We start from the raw sequence: 20,161 nt of genomic DNA on the forward strand, positions 1-20,161 counted from the left end.
TTAATTTGCAGAAATGTAGCCCCCAAACCTTCAAGAAACCTCCACCATAGTTACACCAAATATTGATTAGATTTGGATTTATTTACTTTCCGTTTTGTATGTTAATAAACTATTAACACTTCTATTTCTGAAATCATTCTTAAGTTACAACATCTTTTCACGCCTGCCTAAAACTTGTGAACAGTAGTATAGCAAAGCAGACAGTTTACATGAGGACGGAGAACGGGGCACTTTGAATAATACGGCTCACCTTAGCCAATATGAGGAAAGACTTGAAAGGTGTTGATGCCAGCTGACCAAAGGCCACTGCCAGTAATGCACGAGAGCGGGTGTTAGGAAATGTTGGCAAACATTTGGAAATCCTAGAACTAAGAACACAGAAGCCGGTTTCATCACAGGAAGTGTCGACAACGATTTAACTTCTCGCAAACCAAAATCAAATCTTTTATTCTGTGCCTGACTGTGACGGGATGATGTTGTCCACCTTCGCTGTGCTGATTTTAGGTGAGTACATTTTCTTGTCTTTTCTCAAGCAATTCCTTCACCGCAGCTTTTAGGAGATTTCTGGGTTTCCCTTCAATGTCTTGGTGCAGACAGGGTGTTAGGTACTACCTGTGGCCCACTGGTTCGTCTGTGTGAAGACATCCCAGGATTACCATCTTAAATTTTAAGGTGTTCCTGGGATGTTTTGGCCCAGATAAAGTATTAGGCACTTCCTTCTTTCCAGTAGTAGAGTAGTTGGGGATTTAAAGATTCCTTGGATGTCTTAACAAAGAAGAACTGGGGTCTGATACTGGGCCGCAGGAAATATCTAATGATGTGTCTATGCATAGACATCCCAGGAATACCTTGAAATACCCAATGAAGTACTGGGATCTGGGAAGTGCCTAATAGTGAGTCTGTACCAAAACATCCCCAGAACACCTTAAAATCCCCAAGGAGTCTTTGGAGATTTCTAGTTGTTTTGTGGGATGTCTTGGCAAAGACAAAGAGCGGTTTGATACTGGGCCACGGGAAATGCCTACTGCCAAGGCGTCCAAGGAACACCTTCAAATTCCCAAGGAAGTAATGGGGTCTGATACTGGGCAGAGGGAAGTTCTTAGGGTTAGGGTTAGGGGTTAGGGTTAGGCTAGGACTCAGGAATTGGAACAGGGACCTCCCCCAAAGGTCAAAGGTAGGATCCCAGAGGTCAAAGGTCAGAGGGCGTGGCTGACCCACCCCCACCAAAGTGTACCGCCTACCCCAACTAAGTCGGGGAATGAACAAGTCGGGGAATGAACAACATCCCCTTTTTCCAACAAACCGAGCGAGTTCTGGGAAAGGTAGGGGTTTAGGGTGGGGAGAATCACTAAGTGGAGATGCACTTAGGGTTATAGTTCAAAGGTCAAAGGTCAGCTAGGGTTAGGGTTAGGGTTAGGCTTAGGGTTTCCCATTGAAGAATATGGCTAGGACTCAGGAATTGAAACAGGGACCTCCCCCAAAGGTCAAAAGGCAGGATCCCAGAGGTCAAAGGTCACAGTGCGTGGCTGACCCACCCCCCCCAACTAAGTTAGGGAATGTACTAGTCGGGGAATGAACAAGTCGGGGAAAGGTGTTCTTTGGGATGTCTTAACAAAGAAGAACTGGGGTCTGATACTGGGCCCACAGGAAATGGCCAATGCTGTGTCTATGTAAAGACATCCCAGGAATACCTTGAAATATCCAAGGAAGAATTAGGATCGGATACTGGGCAGTGGGAAGTGCCTAATACTGTGTCTGTACCAAAACATCCCCAGAACACCTTTAAATCCCCAAGGAATCCTTCAGGATGTAAGGTGTTCTTTGGGATGCCTTGACACAGAAGAACCAGGATTCAGTACCGGACTGCAGGAAGTGTCTAGTATTGTATTATCGGTGCCAAGACATCCCAGGAACACCTTACAAATCTGGGGTCTAAGAATAGGTTTCAAGAAGTGCCTAATACCATGTCTGTGCCATGACATCGCAGGAACACTTTGAAATACCCAAGAAAGGATGATTTCTGGTCAGCAGAAAGTGCCTAATACAGTGTTAATGCCAAGACATTCCAGTAACACCTTGGAATCCCCAAGGAGACCACGATATTTGGCGCTTTCTGAAACCCAGTATCAGACCCCAGTTCTTCCTAGTGGATTTCAAGGTTTCCTAGGGTGTCTTGGCACAGACACGGTGTTAGGCACATCTGCAATCCAGTACCAAACCCAGTGGAGGTGCGTCCATAGTGGGCGCAGGAGCGCCGCCCCCTCGCTCCTGCACCCATCACTCAACATTACATAGATTCATGCATTGCATGAATCTATGTATTGTCACTGCTGCCGCCTCCTATTCAGCTGGCCGGCAACCTGTTGAGCGCCAGCCATCAGAATAACAGCGGTGGTCGTGTTTTGGGCTCTAATCGGTTTCCAAATGGTTAACCAGGGGGGCGCACAGGGTGTGCATTCCCTGGTTAACACTGACACATGTCTCAGCCAATCAGTTCACCGGGTCTGGTTACCGGTCACCTTATTGGCTGAATTGACATCGAGGCGGGAGAAGACATCGAGGGATCATGGAGGAGGATGGCTGACCCGAGAAAGGTAAGTGCCGAGTGGGAGGGCAATCTGGCGGTATTTTGAGGCAATCTGGCAGCATTTTATGGGCCAAACTGGCGGCATTTTATGGGGCAAACTGGCGACATTTTACGGTGCAAACTGGCGGCAATTGATGGCACAGTGGCCACAATTGATGGCACAGTGGTGGTAATTAAGAGCACAGTGGCTGCGTTTGATGGCACAGTGGCGACAATTGATGGCACAGTGGCGACAATTGATGGCACAGTGGCTGCGTGTGATGGCACAGTGGGTGCGTGTGATGGCACAGTGGGTGCGTGTGATGGCACAGTGGCTGTGTTTCATGGCACAGTGGCAACAATTAATGGCACAGTGGCTGCGTTTCATGGCACAGTGGCGACAATTGATGGTACAGTGGCGACAATTGATGGGCACAGTCGTGACAATTGATGGCACAGTGGCTGCGTGTGATGGCACAGTGGCTGCGTGTGATGGCACATTGGCTGCATTTGATGGCACAGTGGCGACAATTAATTAGGAGCTCCTACTGCCCAGTGTCAGACCCCGGTTCTTCTGTGACAAGATATCCCAAGAACATCTTAAAATCCCTCATTCTTCCTAAGAGTTTCAAAATGTTCCCGGGATATCTTGGTGCAGACATAGTATTGGAAAGACACCCAATTTGCATAAGTGCCAACAACTGTAGGCCTATCAACACTACCACAACCCCCAATACTTGACCTGTGGACCTTTTCCTTTAATTTAAAGACCAACCATTTTACATTTCGGCTCATGTGAGTTCTCCTCTGGTTTTTTCTCCTATTGGCACAATATAAATCCTTTATTATAATAATATAATATTGAGTAAGTGATGATACTGAAAGTTCTCAATGGCAGCCAAGGACAGGCTTGCTTAAATTTCAAATGTTACGCTATCAGAAGATTTATGAATACTCATTATTTCTTTTCTGTTTTTCAGCTTTGGTTACGTCAGAATCTGGTAAGTACCACGTAGACGGTCTATATTTCGTTTTTTCCTCCAATATCTCCAAGATCTTACCATGTACTCCTCATCCTAAAAGAGGTCAAGTGTTTAAAATTCCAGGTAGTTTATTTTAAGACTCTGTTGCCACTAAGGTTGACTTATCTACTGTATGTCGGAGTTCTTAAAAGCAGGAGATGGTGTGTGTGTGACATGATTGCATCAATTATTTCCACAAGGTGATGACATATTAACTGTCACTTTATTGAGAAATCTCCACACTGAGGTTTCCAGTAAGATAATAACTGACATGAAAGTCACACATACTAATAAGTAATGTAACCAGATGTCTTTTCTGCTTTTAGCGCCCCATCCATGGGTCCAATTTGTCTTCAAAGTTGACTTCCTGCCAAGCATTTTTTTAGTTTAACCACTTGTCCACCGGAGGACGTCATATGACTTCCTAGGCTTTGTGCGGTGATATCTGAATGATGGGGGCAGCTACAGGCATCATTCAGATATCACCATCTTCAGCCGCCGATTCTGTGCACGATAAGAACGATCAAAGCTGGGCTCGATCGTTCTTATAGGCAGCGGAAGGGGACGTCCCCCCCTCCTGCCGCCATCCGGTGCTTCTCCGGGCTCTCCCTTGCCATCGGGGGCCCGGAGAGCGAATCGGTCAGCACTGCCTGGAAAGCATAGAGATGACTGGTGACCAGATGGTCGCCAGTCATCTCTATGACCGTCGGAGGCCCTGGCGCGACGTTATGACGTCATGCCCAGTACCCAGAAGGAAACAAAGCTGCAATCGCGGCTGTCGGCATGAGATCGGTGATTTTATTTTCACCGATTTCATGCTTGTAAGCCTGGAGGAGAGATGTGCGGTCTTATTGACCCCACATCTCTCCATAAAGAGGACCTATCATACTTATTCCTATTACAAGGGATATTTACATTCCTTGTAATAGGAATAAAAGTGATCAAAAAAAAATAATGTAAAGAAAAGTGTAAAAATAAAAAAAATAAGCAAAATACAAATAAAATGTCAAAACATTTTTTTTCAAAACGCCCCTGTCCCCGTTATCTTGCGCGCAGAAGTGAACACGCATGCAAGTCCCGCCCACATATGTAAACACCGTTCAAACCCCACGTGTCATGTATCGTCGCGTGCGTTGGAGCGTGTGCAACAATTCTAGCACTAGACCTCCTCTGTAACTCGAAAATAGTAACCTGTAAAAAATGTTAAAGCGTCACCTATGGAGATTTTTAAGTACCGAAGTTTGGCGCCATTCCATGAGTGTGTGCAATTTTAAAGCGTGACATGTTAGGTATCTATTTACTCGGCGTAACATCATCTTTCACATTATACAAAAAAAATGGGCTAACTTTACTGTTTTGTTATTTTTTAATTCATGAAACCGTTTTTTTTTTTCCCAAAAAAAAGGCATTTGAAAAATTATTGTGCAAATACCGTGCGAGAAAAAAAGTTGCAATGACCGCCATTTTATTCCCTAGGGTGTCTGCTAAAAAAATATATAATGTTTGGGGGTTCTGATTAATTTTCTAGCAAAAAAATTGTGATTTTTACATGAAGGAGAGAAGTGCCAGAATAGGCGCGGTGGACAAGTGGTTAAGGGTTAGAGTGAAGGATGGATTACAAACTCTATTGGGTTCTTATTGCTCTCTTTTCCCACTGGGGAGATCTCCCATTACTTCCTGTCTCCGTGACACTATGGGAAGTGAGGAGAAGCATGGACAATACAGATGGTAGTAAAGCCTGAAAAAGATTCTAACCTTTTTCGTAAAAAAGTAAATAAAAATTGGCTGCAGTTTAAGTGAAGAACCCCGTTAATCTATTATTTTTACCTTATGTCTTTTGTAGCTTTAGTCCGACCTGTAGTGACCTTCGATCCCCCATGGAGACGAATAATAACTTCGGACACAGTGACTATAGCATGTGACATCGGTACTACGGCACAGGAGAATGAAACGTTTTATTGGTACAGAGATGAGAAACTGATGGACATCCATCAGCAGAACTTCACCGTCCCATCAGCCTCCGCCGTGTATAATGGTGGAGATTACCAGTGCCGGACCAGCACCAGTGATATCAGTGACCCCGTCTACCTGGATGTTCGTTATAGTAAGTTAACCGACTCTAAATACTTTGGCCCGGATTCACGTAGATCGGCGCATCTTTAGAGCGGCATAGCGCATCTCATATGCGCTACGCCGACGTAACATAGAGAGGCAAGAACAGTATTCACAAAGCACTTGATCCCTTTGTTGCGCCGGCCTAACGTAAATTGGCCAGCGTAAGCCCGCCTAATTCACAGTAGGAAGGTAGTGGGCGTGATCTATTAAAATGAACCGTGACCCCATGCAAATGATGGTCCGAACGAACGGCGCTCAGAATCACGTCCAAAATACTCCATAAGATACGTTGAATCACTGCCTACGGCGTGACGTAAGCTACGCCCAGCCCTATTCACGTAGTTCTACGTAAACAACGTAAAATTTGACGGCTGTTCCATCGTCCATACCCTAACATGACTTACACCTGCTTTATGAGGCTTAACTTTACGTCGGACGTAGGCCTTACGTAAACGGCGTAGATTACTGCGACGGGCGTAAGTACGTTCGTGAATCGGCGTATGTCGCTCATTTACATATTTGACTCTTAAAACAATGGAAGCGCCCCTTGCGGCCAGCGTAAATATGCGCCCAAGATACGACGGCATAGAAGACTTACGTCGGTCGGATGGAGCCAAAATTCAGGCGTATCTAGCTTTAAGAATCAGGCGCATTGATACGACGGCGCATCCGTGCACTTACGCGGCGTATATAAAGATACGTCGGCGTAAGTGCTTTCTGAATCCGGGCTTTTGTATCTACATCAGACTAACCAGGGCAATCATCAGAATTCTTTTGGCCCCTTACACAGCTTTAGGCCAGGGCCCTCCCCGGCCTGACCACCAACATTCCCTGGGGGCCTACCCACTGGCTGTACCACCGAATCTGCTCACTGACATCCCATACGAAGTCCCACTCCTCCTCCTTTCCATGTCCTCTTCTTCTTCTTCCTCCTCCTCTCCCTTCAGTCCCATCTACCCGATATCATGTTCTCCTCTAACAATCTCATCTCCCTCATCCCATGTCCTCCTCCTCCATCCCATGTCCTCCTTCTCCTCCATCCAAGCATGTGCTGGCCATCAGGACTACGGGGAGTTTCCCGGTGGGCCGATGGCTCAGTGAGCCGGTTTCAGTGACAGCCAATGGAGTCACTAGGGGTGGCTTTTGGTGCTATAGCCCAGAATCTGGGGCCCATAGCCCCGAGTCCCAGGGGTCCCCAACAATAGGGCCACGGCCCAATAGTAGGCTATGGCCTCTCTGCAGCTGTGCGGCAGGCAGCATGGGAGAGCCGGAGAGGGTGCAGGCAGCATGGGAGAGCTGGGCACCCACCCTACATCACCACTGTTTCGGCCTCACTGTGCAGCCGCGGGCAGCAGAGAGATTGCATGATCTCTCACTACCCGCCCTCTCTCTTTTGACCCTGATGTAAGGAGAGACTCCCTGGGGACTCTGAGGTAAGGAGGGGCTCTCTGGGGACCCTGATGTAAGTGAGGGGGGGGCTCGCTGGGGACCCTGATGCAAGGGGGGCTCTTTAGGGACTCTGATGTAAGGGGGAAGGCTTTTTTCGCGCAATTGCGTATTGTTTTTGTGCGTGTTTGCAAAATTAAAGTGGGACGGTCTGGAAGAAGTCCAGGGCCAAATTTTTGGTCCAGTCCATCCCTGCCTCCATCCCATGTCTTCCTCCTCCTCAGAGGCGGCTCTCTAATTAGGCAATGAAGGCGGTCGACTAAGACCTTGCGTTTTCAGCGGCCTCGCAGCCGCCTAATTTGCCTGATGTATGTGATAGAATGGGAGAGAGTGACCTCGGTCAGTGTCCCCAGCCTGGCTGGGTGAACGGGCCGGGCTGGTAAAGGATCACCGTCTTTTGTATACAGAGCTGCCTGCTGCAGACGAACTTTAAAGGTGGAGGCGGAGCTGCCGGCTGCTGCTAAACCCGGCAGGAGGTAGGGGCGGACAGGGCCGGGGGAGCAGGGAGGTCTCTGATGCCTCGTAAAAATGGCGTTATTTTTTTTATCGCTTGAATAATTTTTCCCATTATGGGCATGAGTGGGGCCTCATGTCTAAGTTGTGCCTAAAGCCTCACAAAGCCTAGAGCCGCCTCTGCTCCTCCTCCTCCATCTCATGTCCCATGAGCTCTGTGGAATGTAAGCAATCTCTGTCTTCTCCTCCTGCCACCCGATCTCCTCAATGTCTGCAGCTCTACCACTTGTGATGTGGAGATCAGGCACTGGGGGGGAGCGGCAGGAGGAGAACATCAGATGAGACCAGCAGGAGCCCCCCCAGTTTCAGTCCTGTTCCCGGTCACAAGGAGCTGTCCCACCATGGCTGTGAGACCAAAGGCGGTGCTAGGCTTTGTGAGGCCTTAGGCAAAACTTGGCATGGGAGCCCACTCACACCCATGATGGGAAAAACAATTCAAGGACAAGAGCCTCTTCCCCACTACCCTGGCCGGTGGTTGGGGGGGGCTTATCGGAATCTGGAAGCCCCCTTTAAAAAGGTGGCCCCCAGATCCTGCTCTTTAATAACTAAGGGGCGGAGGCCACTCGGTGATGTCACCTGGTGAACCCACCCCCTTGTGACATCATTGACTGAGGGCATGCTGGGTCATTGACGTCACAAGGGTGGTGTCACTGATATTTACTGGTTGTTAGGGACGCTGGCGGCCCCCGCTCCTGAGTCAGGGCTCTTAACGCTGCCTGAGCACAGCAGCGTTAAGGTCCCCTGTCCCTCAAAACTAGGGTAATGCATTGGGTATTTTAGGCGGCCACGAGGCCCCTGTGAGTGTGAGGCCTTAGGCGACTGCCAAATGTGCCTAATTAAAGAGCCGCCTCTGCGTGAGACCCTCTATACTTTCGGCCACTCAGCCACACTTCCTGGAAACCTTTCCGCCCACCTCCCCCCTCCGCCAATCCCAGCAGAACTGCATCCCGAGGCGTCTAATCGGCGGTGCCTGTGAGGAGTGAGCTTGGGGTTTCCCCCGGAAACCAGGAAGTGTGGCAGAGTGGTCAAAAGTGGCCGTCAATCATCCAGCCTTCAGGCAGCAGGTGGGAATACCGTGGGGGCCTGAGCTCCTTGGGACATCCGGGCCCCTTGAGATCCCCAGGCCCCTTACATGAGTGTGGGCTGTACCCCCCTGATGGCGGCCCTGAGACTAACCAACATGGTGGCTCAATAGGTTGTATACCTAACCCCCAATGAGGTACCTTCCTACAGTCCAAATCTAGAATGAAAGCTTAATTGGCATGCACCCAAACTAATGCTTGAAAGAATTCATAAAAAACAGGTCACCAAGTTCTGTAACTGTGGGGGGGACATTAGAGTGTAAGCTCTTCTGATACAAAGACTGATGTGATTGGCTCAGCGTCCTCAGTACAGCGCTACGGTATATGTCAGAGCTATATGAATGTATAATAATATTAGTGTGTGACTGTGGGGGGGGGGGGACATTAGAGTGTAAGCTCCTCTGGTGCAGAGACTAACGTGGCTCAGTGTTTATTGTAAAGCCTTGCAAAATGATATGGTCTTAATTTAATATAATATCATTAACAGGGCCGCCATCAGGGGGGTACAGGCAGTACACCTGTAAGGGGCCCGGAGGTCCCCAGGGGCCCGGATGGCAACCCCCCCCTTTTTTTTATTTATTTATTTTTTATTTATTTTTATATATATATATATATATATATATATATATATATATTTTTTTTTTTTTTTTTTTTATTATTATTATTATTATTAAAGGGCCCAGAGGGGCCCAGAGGTCCCCAGGTGGCAACCCCCCTTTTTTTATAAAAAAAAAATACTTTTTTTTAATATATTTTTTTCTTTCTTTCTTTTTTCTTTTTATTTCTTTTTTATATATACTTTTTTTTTAAAGGGCCAAGAGGTCCCCAGGGCCCCATGTGGCAACCCCCTTTTTTTTATTATTTTATTTTTATATATTTTTTTTATTTTTATTTTATTTTTATTAATGGGCCCAGAGGTCCCCAGGGCCCCAGATGGCAACCCCCCTTTTTTTATTTATTTTTTATAAATGTATAATATTTTTTTTTTTTTTTTTTATTAAAGGGCCGAGAGGTTTCTTTTTTCTTTTTATAATTTTTTTTTTTATTATTTTTTTTATATATATTTTTCCTTATTTATTTTTTTGTAATTTTCTCAATTCGCGGCAACCCCCTTTCTCTTCTCAATTTCAGGCGGAAGCACCCCCCCCCCCCCCTGGTTCTCCCATGCCTGAAGCTGTGTAAGGGGCCCCATAATTCTTGATGGTGGCCCTGATCATGAATATAATTTTTCTATTTCAGCCTATGTCCTTCTGCAGAAGCCCCCCAGCATTTATGAAGGGGACCCCCTGACTCTGAGGTGTTACAGCCCCCCAGGATTGAATGGAACAAACACAACCTTCTATAAGGATGGTGAAGAGATACAATTCTCAGTGGATAACTCGGAGCTCCATTCTGATAAAGTAGAGAGAAGTGCGACTGGGACATACAGATGTACGAAAACCGTCCAATTTGGGGAGTTCCGAAACAGCTCTTCTGAGACCTACGTCTATGTGAGAGGTACGGTATAAGATGGGCGCCATTCAATAAAGTATATTCAATGCTCTTTAAAAGAAAATATCAGCTTAAGGCTGTGCCCATTATGAGGGGTTCCCACCATCTCTGTACTGAGTTCCCGGGTCGGTACACCCGCTGTGCCCATTATGAGGGGTTCCCACCATCTGTGTACTGAGTTCCCGGGTCGGTACACCCGCTGTGCCCATTATGAGGGGTTCCCACCATCTCTGTACTGAGTTCCCGGGTCGGTACACCCGCTGTGCCCATTATGAGGGGTTCCCAGCATCCCTGTGCTGAGTTCTCGGGTCTGTACACCTGCTGTGCCCATTATGAGGGGTTCCCACCATCTCTGTGCTGAGTTCCCGGGTCTGAACACCCGCTGTGCCCATTATGAGGGGTTCCCACCATCACTGTGCTGAGTTCCCGGGTCTATACAACTGTTGTGCCCATTATGAGGGGTTCCCACCATTCCTGTGCTGAGTTCCCGGGTCTGTACACGAGCTGTGCCCACTATGAGGGGTTACTACCATCCCTGTGCTGAGTTCCCGGGTCTGGACACCTGCTGTGCCCATTATGAGGGGTTCCCACCATCCCTGTGCTGAGTTCCCGGGTCTATACACCCGCTGTGCCCATTATGAGGGGTTCCCACCATCCCTGTGCTGAGTTCCCGGGTCTGTACCCCCGCTGTGCCCATTATGAGGGGTTCCCACCATCACTGTTGACATGAGCAGAATGAAGAATTATGTCCGGGAGAGCTCTCTTCTGGAGCATCCAAGACCTATAAGAAGCCAGAGGCTGGCTCCGCCCACAGTACCTAGAACTATCGCTTTTGGGTAGACTGAGTTTTTACATTTGAATGGTGTGCCTTTTACGTGTCCATTATATGTTTAGTAGGAGATGAGGTCAAGCCCTTGGTGACCTTCACGCCAAACTGGAGGACGGTGATGGCCATGGACTCGGTGACTCTCATATGTAACGTGGGATCTCCGGAACAAGAGAAGGAGACCTTTTACTGGTATAGAGATGACAAACCCATCATCAATCAGAACCAACAGAACTTTACCATCCAGTCAGCTAATTGGAGATATGACCGAGGATATTACCAGTGCCGGACCAGTACCAGCGATATCAGCCAACCCGTAACGCTGAACATTAAAATAAGTACGTTATACAGCTCATGTATTTGCTGCCATTTTATTTACTCCCAAAACCAATCCAAGCCTTTAACTCATTAACTGTCTTTAACCGCTTAAGGACCGCCTCCTGCACATATACGTCGGCAGAATGGCATGGCTGGGCACATGCACGTCCTCTTTAAGTGCCCAGCCGTGGCCCGCGACCCGGTCCGAAGCTCCGTGACCGCGGGGCCCGATCGCCGCTGGAGTCCCGCAATCGCTCCCCGGGGCTGAAGAACTGGAAGAGCTGTGTGTAAACACAGCTTCCTCGTTCTTCACTGTGGCGCCGTCATCGATTGCGTGTTCCCTTTTATAGGGAAACACAATCAATGACGTCACACCTACAGCCACACCCCCCTACAGTTAGAAACACAGATGAGGTCACACATAACCCCTTCAGCGCCCCCTTGTGGTTAACTCCCAAACTGCAATTGTCATTTTCACAGTAAACAATGCAATTTAAATTCATTTTTTGCTGTGAAAATGACAATGGTCCCAAAAATGTGTCAAAATTGTCCGAAGTGTCCGCCATAATGTCGCAGTCACGAAAAAAATCGCTGATCGCCGCTATTAGTTGTAAAAAAAAAAAAAATAATAAAAATGCAATAAAACTATCCCCTATTTTGTAAACGCTATAAATTTTGCGCAAACCAACCGATAAACGATTATTGCGATTTTTTTTTTACCAAAAATAGGTAGAAGAATATGTATCGGCCTAAACTGAGGGAAAAAAAATGTTTTATATATGTTTTTGGGGGATATTTATTATAGCAAAAAGTAAAAAATATTGCATTTATTTAAAAATTGTTGCTCTATTTTTGTTTATAGCGCAAAAAATAAAAACCGCAGAGGTGATCAAATACCACCAAAAGAAAGCTCTATTTGTGGGGAAAAAAGGACGTCAATTTTGTTTGGGAGCCACGTCGCACGACCGCGCAATTGTCTGTTAAAGCGACGCAGTCCCGAACTGTAAAAACCCCTTGGGTCTTTAGCCAGCATATTGGTCCGGGGCTTAAGTGGTTAATAACTAGTCTGATAAGGGTTTGGACTTCACACACGCCTCTGTAAAAGTTATGTTCCCCAGTGGAAGGTTAATCTTTTTTCTGGAGAACTTCTTGCATTGGACTTTTATCTTTCAGGGGATCTCATCTTACAGAGGCCCACCTCCGTATATGAAGGACACCCCTTGACCCTCAGATGTCTGAGCAGATCTTCATTTATTGTAATGAACACCACATTTTACAAGGATGACGAAATGATCAAATTCTCCACTTCTGACACGGAGCTCCATATCATGAAGGTGGACAGAAGCGTCACCGGGACATACAAATGCGTTCAACGATTACAGTCAAAGCTCTCTGGGCAGAATGGAACCCCCATATCTTACAAAACATTGTCAGATATATCTTATATAACTGTGAGAGGTAAGTCCCTGACCCTGAATCAGCTGTATTAGGAAAACTTTATTACAGTTTTGCTCAAAATTAGTATCTTGTTGTTTTTAGCCGTAGTCCGACCCGTGGTGACCTTCACACCCAACTGGAGAAATCTATTGTCTGGGGACTCGGTGACTGTAACGTGTGACGTGGGATCTGCCGCACAAAATTACCAGACCTATTACTGGTACAAAGATGAGAAAGTGCTGAATGTCACTCTGAGGGATTTCACCATTCCGTCAGCATCCCAGAAAGATGGCGGAGAGTACAAGTGCCGCACCAAATCCAGCGACATGAGTCATCCCGCTAGGCTGGAAGTCAGCGATGGTAAGCACGCCAATTGTATACATTTCAAATCTGATTTACTGTCAGAAACCATGAATCAGACCGAGACAGAAGTACAGTTAAATCACACTTGTTTAACCACTTAAGCCCCGGACCAATATGCTGCTAAATGCCCAAAGGCGTTTTTACAATACGGCACTGCGCCGCTTTAACAGACAATTGCGCGGTCGTGCGACGTGGCTCCCAAACAAAATTGGCGTCCTTTTTTCCCCACAAATAGAGCTTTCTTTTGGTGGTATTTGATCACCTCTGCGGTTTTTATTTTTTGCGCTATAAACAAAAATAGAGCGACAATTTTGAAAAAAATGCAATATTTTTTACTTTTTGCTATAATAAATATCCCCCAAAAACATATATAAAAACATTTTTTTTCCTCAGTTTAGGCTGATACGTATTCTTCTACCTATTTTTGGTAAAACAAATCGCAATAAGTGTTTATCGATTGGTTTGCGCAAAATTTATAGCGTTTACAAAATAGGGGATAGTTTTTTTGCATTTTTATTAATTATTATTTTTTTACTACTATTGGCGGCGATCAGCGATTTTTTTCGTGACTGCGACATTATGGCGGACACTTCGGACAATTTTGACACATTTTTGGGACCATTGTCATTTTCACAGCAAAAAATTCATTAAAATTGCATTGTTTATTGTGAAAATGACAGTTGCAGTTTGGGAGTTAACCACAGGGGGCACTGTAGGAGTTAGGGTTCACCTAGTGTGTGTTTACAACTGTAGGGGGGTGTGGCTGTAGGACTGACATCATCGATCGAGTCTCCCTAATAAAAGGGATCACCCGATCGATGCGCCGCCATAGTGAAGCACGGGGAAGCCGTGTTTACATACGGCTCTCCCCGTTCTTCAGCTCCGGGGAGCGATCGCGACGGAGCGGCTATAAACGAATAGCCGCGCCCTCGTCCCGGATCGCTCCCCGCAGGAATCCGCCCGCCGCACGTAGTGGGGGGGGTCCCGATCGGACCCCCCACCCGCTAGAAGGCAAGGACGTATATATACGCCCTTCTGCCTGTCCGTGCCATTTTGCGGACGTAAATAGTCGTGTGGCGGGCGTTAAGGGGTTAATAATAATAATAAAAAGATAAACAGAGTAAACGTAGTCAAAACATAGCCAGAGTTCAGGAGCCGGATCGGATAGTCAGCCAAGCCAAACGTCAGGGAACCAGATATAAACGTAGTAGAACAGCAAGCAGGATCTGGAGCCAGAAGGAACGTCAGCCAAGCAAGTCTTTAACAGGAATGCAGTAGATAGTCTCTGTGATGTTGACCAAGGCGAAGGCAGAGATCATCTGAGCTGGAAGGCTTAAAGCGGAGGTACACCCTAAAAAAAAATTGCATAAAAATGCTCCAAAAAAATGTTTACTTACCAGAAATTGTGGATGCTAGGCAGATCTTCCTAATCTGCCTCTTCCTCGTCCGCAGCTGGTCTTCTTCCTCGTCCTCCTCTCGTTGTCTGCTGGGGAATGGAGCGCGCTGTCTTTTGGGAACTGTGTGTATCCCAGAGAACAGCTGCCCATTCAGAAAACGTAGCATGACTCGCACATGCGCAGTAGGAAACGGGCAGTGAAGCCACAAGGCTCCACTGCCTGTTTCCCTTAGTGAGGATGGTCGGCGCCGGGACCTGCCACGATCGAGGGATCAGCCTCGGGGGGGCCGACGTCGCAGGCACCTATGACAGGTAAATGTCTTTATTAAAAGTCAGCAGCTACAGTGTTTCGTGGCCGGAACACCATTTTAAGTAGGCAGGAGCCCAGCCCTGACATTTACCGTATTTTCCGGCGTATAAGACGACTTTTTGAATGCAAAAAAATGCATCCAAAGTCGGGGGTCGTCTTATACGCCGGGTACGGTCTCCGTGCAGCTGCGATCGTTCATGATTTCAAAGCCGCGCCGTCTTCTCAGCGTTTCCTGTGATTGGCGGAACACAAATCTTCCCAGCAGCGCCTCTGTTCTGTGTTCCGCCTATCACGGATGCCTTCTCATCCTCGGACGAGATGAGAAGGCATCCGTGATTGGCGGAACACAGAACAGAGGCGCTACTGGGAAAATTTGTGTTCCGCCAATCACAGGACACGCTGAGAAGACGGCGCGCGGCTTTGAAATCATGGACGCTCGCAGCAGACGGAGACTGTCACCGGCCTGCAAAACGTGAGTGATGGCACAGTGGGGGGGAAAGTGGGGGGCAAGTGATGGCACTGTGGGGGCAAGTGATGGCACTGTTTGGGCAAGTGATGGCACTGTGGGGGCAAGTAATGTGATGGCACTGTGGGGGCATGTAATGTGATGGCACTGTGGGGGCATGTAATGTGATGGCACAGTGGGGGCATGTAATGTGATGGCACTGTGGGGGCATGTAATGTGATGGCACTGTGGGGGCAAGCAATGGCACAGTGGGGGCATGTAATGGCACAGTGGGGGCATGTAATGGCACAGTGGGGGCATGTAATGGCATAGTGAGGCTTGAAAAAAGCCTGTTTCTGTCAGCGGTTGTTTCTGGCTACCCCTCAGCTTCCAGAAAGACTCGTAAGAAGGGGGTAGTCTTATACGGCGAGTATATCCCAAAACCAAAATTTTTCCTGGAAAATTAGGGGGTCGTCTTATACGCCGGAAAATACGGTACTCCCTTTTGGTCTGTTAAATATACCATTGAAAGTGTTTTGTTGTATCTGTTTCATATAAGCAAAGGAATATAATGCATTATGGCCACTAGATGGAGCTGATGATCATAGGAAATCAATATGTAAAATAAAATTCAGTCAAAATTTGTCACAGCTAGGTGAATGCCGGTGACGTTTGTCCAACTAATAATTTATACCTAGACCCCCAAAGTGTCAGTAATATTTCTCTGTTGTAGCTGAAGTCATCTTACAGCAAGACGCGTCTTCCGCGTATGAAGGAACCCCCCTGACTCTGAGATGTCACAGCCGCTCCCAATACAGCCAGCTCTACACAGCCTTCTACAAGGATGACAAAGAGATACGATCCTTTGCCAGAGACTCTACGCTACGTATCGAGAAGTTAGACCGACAAGCCACCGGGAACTACGAATGTTCACAGGTCCTGGAGGATCATCATGGAATCTTCCAGGATGATTCTGCACAGATCTATATTTATGTAAAAGGTACGATGTGCGAGATGTTCAAGATGTACAGTGTGTATGCAAGACAGCTTGAACGGAATTCCATCGGAAAATTCCGTCTGAGTTTATCCCGTCGAAAATCGTGTGTACAGGGCATCAGTGGTTAAAATTAAATTCTCAATCTACCCGAAAGTCAAACTTTAGTCAAAATGGGCTAGGGTTCCTAGGGTTAGGGTTAGTGTTTCCCATTGAAGAATATGGCTAGGACTCAGGAATCGGAACAGGGACCTCCCCCAAAGGTCAAAAGGGTTAGGGTTAGGTTCCTAGGGTGAGGGGTTTCCCATTGAAGAGTATGGCTAGGACTCAGGAATTGGAACAGGGACCTCCCCCAAAGGTCAAAGGTCAGAAGGGTTAGGGGGTTAGGGTTTCCCATTGAAGAATATGGCTAGGACTCAGGAATTGGAACAGGGACCTCCCCCAAAGGTCAGAAGGCGGGTTCCCAGAGGTCAAAGGTCACAGGGCGTGGCTGACCCACCCCCACCAAAGTGTACCGTCTACCCCAACTAAGTCGGGGAATGAACAAGTCGGGGAAAGGAACTTATTAGACATTTCACCAATAAGTTTGATGTCAACCATCCTGGTGGTCAATGGTCATCGTAACGCAGAGGAATTCTATGTTGGAACTACACAGAGAAGGCCGTTAGGTGGCGCTCTAGTTCAGTTGGTTGTAATAGAGAGGAGTAATCTAGTCATGGGTTCTCATTTTATTTGGGATTTGGGGGATCAGAAGAGTATCTGTAGCACATCAGATGGACTCGTTACCCCCATCAGATGTCAGAGATGCCACATTGCCAGTCTTGGGCGGGTGATGGAAAAAAAAGACTAATACTTTGTTTTTCAATAGAAAAATAAACTTCTTCTAACAATCTACATTTATTTATGTTTTCAGAGCTCACTGATGTCACAGGCAAGGCTTCTTCAGGAACTTCAGGTCTGTATTTAATGTATTGATTACCATCAGTAATTGTCTTTTTATAGATGGCAGGACAGGAAATGAAGAGAAGGGTAGTATGTTTTTAGCCATCATAAAATCTCCATTTAGCTTCTTTATCTGTTTACATCGCGGCGCTATTTTATTGATTTTATATCTGTCTACACAGATAAATACTGAGGACCGCACACAACACTTTCAGGGATGGGGGGTTATTATCAGTGAGAAAACAGCAGTCCAAGACACTTATCAATAATACATCAAAGTGATCCAAGATAGAAAGAGAGAAAGGGGTATAGAGCAGGGGTCCTCAAACTTTTTAAACAGGGGGCCAGTTCACTGTTGGGGGCCGGATCAATTCAGCCTCATAAATGCCCAGCAATGTAGCCTGACCGGTGCCCAGCAATGTAGCCTGAACAGTGCCCAGCAATGTAGCCTGACCAGCAGAGGCGGCTCTAAGCTTTGTGAAGCCTTAGGCAAAACTTGACATGGGGCCCTATTCACACCCATGATGGGAAAAGTAATTCAAGAACAAGAGCCTCTTCCCCACAACCCTGGCCGGTGGTTGTGGGGGTCTGCGGGCAGGGGGTTTATCGAAATATGGAATCCCCAAGACGGCCCCCAGATCCTGCTTTTTAATAACTGGCGAACCCGCCCCCTTGTGAAGTCATTGACTGAGGGCATGCTGGGTCATTGACGTCATAAGGGGTGGTGTCACTGATATTCACTGGTTGTTAGGGACGCTAACGGCCCCTCTCCAGAGTCAGGGCTCTTACCGCTGCCTGAGCACAGCAGCGGCACCGTTAAGGTCCCCTGTCCCTCAAAACTGGGGCATTGGGTAAGTAAAGGCAGCCATGAGGCCCCTGTGAGTGTGAGGCTTTAGGTGACCGCCTAATTTGCCTAATTAAAGAGCCGCCTCTGCTGACCAGTGCCCAGCAATGTAGCCTGACCAGTGCCCAGTAATGCAGCTTTACTAGTGCCTAGCAATGCAGGCCGACTACTGCCCATCTTTGCAGCCTGACCTGTGCCCAGCAATGCAGTCTGACCTGTTCCCAGTAATGCAGCCAGCCCCTCCAGCACCCATTAATGCAGCGTGACCAGTGACCAGTTATGCAGCCTGACCTGTGACCAGTAATGCATCCAGCCTCTCCATTGCCCAGTAATGCAGCGTGACCTGTGCCCAGGAATGCAGCCTGACCTGTGCCCAGGAATGCAGCCTGACCTGTGCCCAGGAATGCAGCCAGCCTGTCGAGTGCACAGGGATTAGAGAGAGGAGCGCCGCCGGATTTACCGCTATCAACAAACAGCCACGAGGAGAATCCTTGTGAAGCTTTCCTGCGCTGGAACGGGGCTCTCTGTGTCTCCACCCCCACCCTGGACAGTGCCAGAGATTGGTCTCATTTCCCTCTATGAAGCAGGGTCTGTGGGAAATGGATCTCTTCGGGCGGACCACACTTTGTGGGGGCTCCTGTGCCCTTAAGGCCAGGAGGGCCGGGCAACAGACCTTGGCGGGCCGTAGTTTGAGGAACCCTGGTATAGAGGGTCAAAAATCATAGAAGGGGGGGGGGGAGAAGGGTGGGCAGAAAAGAGAAGAAAGGGAAGGAAAGATAAGAGTACACATGAAAATGTAGAGAGAGAAGAAAGGAAGAGAGGTTGGGGAGGTAACGGTAGGGAAGGGAGGGGGAGAGAAGAAAGGGAAGGGAGGAAAAATAAGAGTACACACAAAGATGAACGAGAGAGGAAATGTAAAGAGGTTGAGTAGGTAAAGGGTGCAAAACCATAGAAAGGGAAGGAAGGGAGAGAAGGAAGGGGAGGGAAGAGAAGAGTACACATGAAGATGTAGAGAGAGAGGAAAGGTGAGCACCAGGCAGAAGACTCATTGATCTGAGCTTTGCTTTCAAACTTTGTTGCAAGAACCTCGGTCATCATTAATCATGGCAAAGTATAATCCAGATTGGATTGAGTATGACACCTTTATAACAACCTCTTCTTCTTTACCAAGGATCAAACAGTGGTCAAGGTTGAGTTGACCTCCACTATAATTGCAAAGGTATCTCCTGTGCATTAATCCCCATCATTTGTACAAAGGACTGAGCTTTGACATCAAGCATCTTCATGAGAGCCTCTTCTGTTTTACCAAGGACCAGTGGTCAAGACTCATTTGACATACACTATAATTGCAACGGTATCTCCTGGTCATGAATGGCCATCATAGGTACAAAGGACTGAGCTTTGACATCAGACATATTTATGAGAATCTCTTCTTCTTTTTCCAAAAACCAAAGAGTAGTCAAGCCTGAGTTGACCTCCTCCATAATCACAAAGGTATCCCCAGCCCATAAATGGCCATCATATCTTCATGAAAATTTCTTCTTTACCAAGGACCAAAGAGTGGGTAAGCCTGAGTTGACTTCCACCATAATTACAAAGGTATTTCATGTTCCATAATGGCCATCGTATCTACAAAAGACTGAGCTTCGACACGAGACATATTTAGGATAACTGCTTCTTCTTCTTTACCAAGGAGTTCAAACATTGGTCAAGGCTGAGTTGACCTCCACTATAATTGCAAACGCCTCTCCTGCTCATTAATGGCCATCATATGTACAAAGGTCAAAGCTCCAATGTCAGACATCTTCGTGAGAACCTCTTCTTAGCCCTTGACATCCAAGTGAAAACTATACTGACTGAGGAGGTTCTCATGAAGATGTCTGCTGTCAGAGCTCAGTCCTTTGTACACCGACCTACCCGACCAGTCCAAGCCTTACCCAGATTAGACCCGAAATTCCTCCATTTGTGAAACAAGCGGCATTGGCAGAGGGAAAAGTCAAAACTTTATTTCAGAAAAACTCAATAAAATATATAATACACCTCCAACCAAA

General features: G+C 47.1%; 1 protein-coding gene across 3 annotated transcripts; it reads left to right on the plus strand.

Annotated features, from left to right (window-relative positions):
• The first annotated feature begins 419 nt into the window (after positions 1-419).
• On the plus strand, positions 420-20,157 carry LOC120921190 (high affinity immunoglobulin gamma Fc receptor I-like). 3 transcript variants are annotated; one of them, XM_040333908.1, is made up of 10 exons: positions 420-504; positions 3,547-3,567; positions 5,432-5,692; positions 9,984-10,241; positions 11,130-11,399; positions 12,553-12,837; positions 12,919-13,176; positions 16,064-16,330; positions 17,238-17,279; positions 19,282-20,157. In XM_040333908.1, exons 1-10 carry the CDS (start codon positions 471-473, stop codon positions 19,302-19,304), a joined length of 1,719 nt encoding a protein of 572 aa, XP_040189842.1. In that variant the 5' UTR covers positions 420-470; the 3' UTR covers positions 19,305-20,157. The 3 variants fall into 3 exon arrangements, with proteins under 3 accessions (XP_040189842.1, XP_040189843.1, XP_040189844.1); XM_040333909.1 differs by having other exon boundaries at positions 11,133-11,399; XM_040333910.1 differs by lacking the exon at positions 5,432-5,692 and having other exon boundaries at positions 424-504.
• Positions 20,158-20,161: the final 4 nt, after the last annotated feature.

This window comes from Rana temporaria, chromosome 13, assembly GCF_905171775.1.
Source record: "Rana temporaria chromosome 13, aRanTem1.1, whole genome shotgun sequence".
In the NCBI taxonomy this organism is placed as follows: Eukaryota; Metazoa; Chordata; class Amphibia; order Anura; family Ranidae; genus Rana; species Rana temporaria.